This window comes from Otolemur garnettii, unplaced genomic scaffold, assembly GCF_000181295.1.
Source record: "Otolemur garnettii isolate 467f Iridium unplaced genomic scaffold, OtoGar3 scaffold00038, whole genome shotgun sequence".
Taxonomy (NCBI): Eukaryota; Metazoa; Chordata; class Mammalia; order Primates; family Galagidae; genus Otolemur; species Otolemur garnettii.
The window spans coordinates 9,146,099-9,151,172 of record NW_003852433.1 but is presented as its reverse complement, the minus strand read 5'-3'; the positions used below and the strand labels follow the sequence as shown (position 1 = coordinate 9,151,172).

At 45.1% G+C, this 5,074-nt stretch overlaps 1 protein-coding gene across 1 annotated transcript in view; it reads left to right on the top strand.

The window, feature by feature from the left end:
• The window catches only part of CCDC60 (coiled-coil domain containing 60), a 170,343-nt gene that overhangs the window by 118,138 nt on the left and 47,131 nt on the right, over window positions 1-5,074 (top strand). The window contains exon 3 of the mRNA XM_003790000.1: window positions 20-190. Coding sequence (XP_003790048.1) covers window positions 20-190 — 171 coding nt within the window. The remainder of the gene's footprint in view (window positions 1-19; window positions 191-5,074) is intronic.

Here is a 5,074-nt window from a genome sequence, read left to right as displayed (position 1 = left end):
TCTCCCTTCCTCTCTCTAGCATCTTGATCCAGTCCGTGAAGATAGGCCGTGGCTATTTTGCCATGCTGAGGGAGGAGAGTGTGCTGAAAAAGAGGCAACAACAACTTCAGAAACTGAAAGAGGAAGAAATAAATAAATTCCAACCAGCCAAAAAGATGTCGGAAATCCACTACAGAGACACCTTGTTGAGGTAAGTGGACCCAGCAGGTGTGGCACTGATGGTCTTGGGAAGGACCATTGAGTGTGAGCTGGGCTGAGCGTCGTCAGCTGTCCCAGAGCAGGAGCCACTTCTCAGCCTGAAGTCTAACACCTTCTTTAGTCCTGCCGTCCCCAACCCAACAGCCGTGGGCTGGTACTGGTCCCTGGCCTGCTGGGGACTGGGCCACATAACAGGATGTGGGCAGCCAGCAAGTGAATGAAGGTTCATCTGTACACTTACCACTGCTTGAGCTCCACCTCCTGTCACACCAGCACCAGCGTTAGATTCTCAGAGGAGTGTGAACCCTTCTGCAAACTACACATGCGAGGGATCTAGGTTGCAAGGTCCTTATGAGAATCTAATGCCTGTGATCTGAGGTGGAGATTTAGTGCACTTGAATCATCCCCCAAACATCCTCCCAGCCCCCAGTCCATGTGAAAATTTGTCTTCCATAAAAATGATCCCTGGTGCCAAAATGGCTGGGAGCCACTGCTTTCGTCTAGTGCCACCTACCTTCCAGCCTCACCTTCTGGCATTTAGTGGAATATCTTCTATGTCTGTCCTCATATTCCATGCTAAGATCTACATGAAGAGGTACATGAGAAATCTTTCTGGTCCCCAAATGTGCCTCTTTCCCTCCTTCCCAGACCTTTCTCCATGCTGCTCCTTGGGCCTTAAAAATCTGTCCTCACATCTTCTTCCACTTCAAGTTCTCCTTACCACCAAATGCCCAGCTTAAATGCTGCCCTCTCCTGCTACCTCCTGGATTTCAGCCCAGGCAGCTCCTTGTACTAAATGCTACTTAATTTTACCTTTTAAAATAGTTAACTGTATGTTCTGTAATTTTTGACTAAATTTTTAAAAAATTTAAAATAGAATAGGGGTTCTGGTCCAAGACACCCTGAAGTTTGGAGTGGGTGGGAGGACTGGACACTTATTAGGGACCTCTTTAAAGCTCAAGGGTCCAGGTGATGGATGAGAACCCAGACTGCGAGACCACATGGAGGCAGGTATATCCCCAGGCAGCCCTCTCCTGAAGTGTGGCCCTAGGGAACCCAGGTTATTGTGGGAGGGGTCTCCTCTTTGAATTCTCATTTGTGTGGACCCCAGGCTATGATTTGTGTGCCCGTTTTGTTCCCTGTGAAGCTATTATAAGAAAAGTTAACTCAGAATAGGCAAATATCCTTAGGCCCAAAGAACTGGTTACCTCTCTGGCTTCCATTCTCTCTTCATTGTCGGCCTAGAGATTCCCATGCCCCGCCTTGGTCAGTTTCTTGCCACTTCTAAGATTTTTTTTCTTTTTTTGCTATTTTGTCCACCATTTTGGTATTTTGTACCCAAAGGGTTTGTCTAATAAAGCTAGCCTGATATTTGCATATTCGTTTATGAACTCTTTTATTTATACTAAGATGAGAGAAAATACTTATGATTTGCGATCTCTCCTTCTTGCCTTTTTAAGGAGTGGATACCCTGAGGAGGAACCTTTTTTCCTTTTTCTTTTTTTTTTTTTTTATTAAGCAGGGAGAATATGATGCATTCAATACAACTAACCTGATCCACTTAGGAGACAGGTGACATGCAGAAGACTGGCTGGGAGGGTGAGCAGAGGGGACCCTTCAGAAGAGAGAGAAGAGGAAAGGCAGCCATTGGAGGGAAAAAAACAAGATTTTGCGACAGGTTTTTATGAGGTTCTGCCTCATGGAGTGAGAAGTAAATCCATTCTTCTCTTTCCCCTGAGATCCTCATGATGATGTCAGTGGTCTCTAGTGCATTGAGTCTTGGACCTTCAGATAAATCTCAATCAGTTGCAAAGCAAGTTTGTAGAGAAAGAAGACTGCCTCGATTCAGCCCCATTCTTGTTGCACAACTAACCACTATATGCCGAAGGCCTTCTGGTGGCCTGGAGATATGAAAAGGGTGAAGGGAGAGCCCCTACCGCAGCCAGCAGCACAGCAAAGTATCATGTGGGAACACACTAACGTGCCCCGCAGGGCCCATCCCCTCCTGTTCAGGGTGGAATGAGAACCTGGAAAGAATCCCCAGGGGTATGACTTCTGAGGAAGTTCTTCGATGCTGAAAGGGAATCACCTGGGCGACAAAGAGAGGCATGTTTAAAAGACACCATCAATCTCAGCCCACGAAAAATTGCTGCAACGGGCATGTCTGGCTAGGAGGGTCCAGGCAAGAAAAGAAGGGGGTGAGACTGTGTTGTCTTTTGCCAAAAGTCAGATTCTTTTTTAGAGTCAGAACTATTCAAATGTCCTCATCAGGGCTTGAAGGGGTACATGATACAGAGAAGGACGCTCAGTGTTTCCACGAGGGTCCCAAGGGCTCAGCACAAGTTCTGTCTTTTAGCCTGAGCCCAAGGTCACTCGGTCACTCGTAGAGTCCTACTGACATCAGCCAGCTGGCAGCCTTTCCCTGGAATAAACTCATGGCTTTTTTTTTTTTTTTTTTTTTGCTAATATAAGCTAGGCTTACATTAACAGGCAGATTCGACTTGGGGAAGGAGAGCAACTATTAAAGATGTCCTTGTGCCTATTTAAATGGTCCAGGTGTAACATTCCAGTTGTTTAGATGGTGTTTTTAATCCATGGTCATGGACACAATTCTCCCCTCTCCATTCCATGTTTCAGTGTGTGAGACATGGTTTGTTTAAAGTTTCATAAGTTTAAATATGCATGAGATTGCTCCTTTTGTAGACATCGGCTTGGTTATGTCTTATCTGGTGGATTCTATGAGCTGTACAAGGCTGGTTATTAAAATAAAACTGGAAGCTATTACTGCAACAGAGCCATCCATTTCAGGGGTGGGAGACTCTTACAAAATAGCATTAGGGGATTGCCTATATCAAGACAGTGTAGTAGTTAAGACAAGCCTTAGAGGAGGCCAGGACTTGGCTTCAAGTTGTATGGGGATTCTGACAATCCCCCCATACAACTGCTTAACTTTGTTAAGTCCCTGCCCCTCTGAGCCCTCCTTTTCTTTGTCCATATTAATGGTACCAAGCTTCCAAGTTGGTCATATGGAGTAAATGAAATAATACTCAACACGGAGTCTAAAACATAAAACATGCTGGGCAATTCTTAGCTATTATTATGCGATAAAGTGAGTTTGGTCTTTCTAGGCCTCGATTACCTAAAATCCTTAAATTTATGGCTGAAAATCTTAAGGCTAACATGCATCTCACATCTAAGAGCTATACTTCTATAGATATAACCCTTATCACAAAAGTATCAAAAATACAAGCATTCATTTATAAATATTTTTAACAAAGTATTTGATCCCATGTATTACAAAAGCAAAAGAGATTGTTCCCCACCCGCCTACCCCCCTACACACACCCACTCTGGATCTAAGACTAGAATAAGTTCTTTCAGACAAAACTTTTAAGGATGACAAACTAGACTAGACAGAGAGAGAAAAAAAAATCAAGCATGTCCTAAAAGATTTCTCCCTGTAAACAGTCTTTCCCACTCTACTCACTGACCTCGTTTTTCAGCTGCAGATTCAGCTGAAAAGCTGGGAGGGAAAAAACCAGGTAGAATTTGTTTTATTATTGTGGCTGAGAAAAGACACAAAATAAGAGATTAAGGATATAAAATCTGGGTTAATTTCCACACCTCTTAGGCCACAGGGAGACATGGTTAACCTCTAAGAAGGGTCCAGCCATGTCTCTGTGGTTTCCCTAGCTCTGGGGCTGAATCAAGAGTCAGTGGAAATGACATTCAGAGGACTTAAAATCCAGTCCTATCATTTGGTTAACTCTGTGATCCCAGGATTATTTTCAAATTCTCATCATCCCCTCCATCAACCCCCTCCATCCCATTCCCCATCCTAAGTCAGAGTGATCTTTTCAAAATATAAATTACTCCCAGCTCACCAGCCTCCATGGTTGCCATTCCTCTCAGGACAAAGACAAAAGTCTGAGCGGGGGGAGGGGGGGGTCCAAGATCCTTGATGGCAGCAGCCCGTAGCTAGCTTCTCCAGCCCCAGTCACAGCCTCCTCTGGCTCCCTGTGTCTCAGCCACACCCCCCTCCTTTCCCACTCATGGCATGCTTCCCACCACAGGCTTTTTGCACCTGCTATTTCTTCTGGCTAAAAGACTTTTCCCTCTTCCATTCCCAGTCAACCTTCATTTCTCAACTCAGTATATACTTTTGTTACGGTTCCTATTGCCATAAATACCCACTCTAAAACTCATTCAATCAAGATAACAAACATTTCTCTCTCTCTCATAAATCTGCAATTCGAGTAGGGCTCAGAGGAAAAGAATTGTCTCTGCTCCATACAACATTAGCCGAGGCAGCTTGAAGGATCTATCTCCAAGATGGCTCACTCCCACAGGTGGTAGGGTGGCAAGCTGGAGCTTGTGAGCTTTGTTCCTCTCCCTGTGTCCTCTTCACAGGCTGCCAACTTCCTCACAATGTGGCAGCTCTGAGCATCTCAGGGCACAGGAAGAAGAGTTCCTGGAGCCTGGCATCCTACCACTCTGACACATGCTATTAGGACATTCAGTCACACAGCCAAAATCCAAGGGGAAAGTGGACATAGACCCACCTCTCCACTGGAAAAGTACTTAAGGAATTGGGAGACTTGTTTGCAAATTGCTAACTCCTCCCACAGAAGTACAGTGTGCCCTGGCTTCCATTTCCATCAAATTCACTATTTTAGGCAGTTAAAGCACTCTCCCTCTGAGCTCTTATCTAAACTGTGTGTTTGGTTATGACCATCTCCCCCCCTCCACTAGACTCTAAGCTTCAAAGGGAGAGGCTGGGTCTGTCTCAACAATCCAATCAGGAGTAGGGTGCTGGCCCCATATGCCAAGGGTGGCAGGTTCAAGGCCAGCCCTGGCCAAAAAAAAAAAAAAAAAA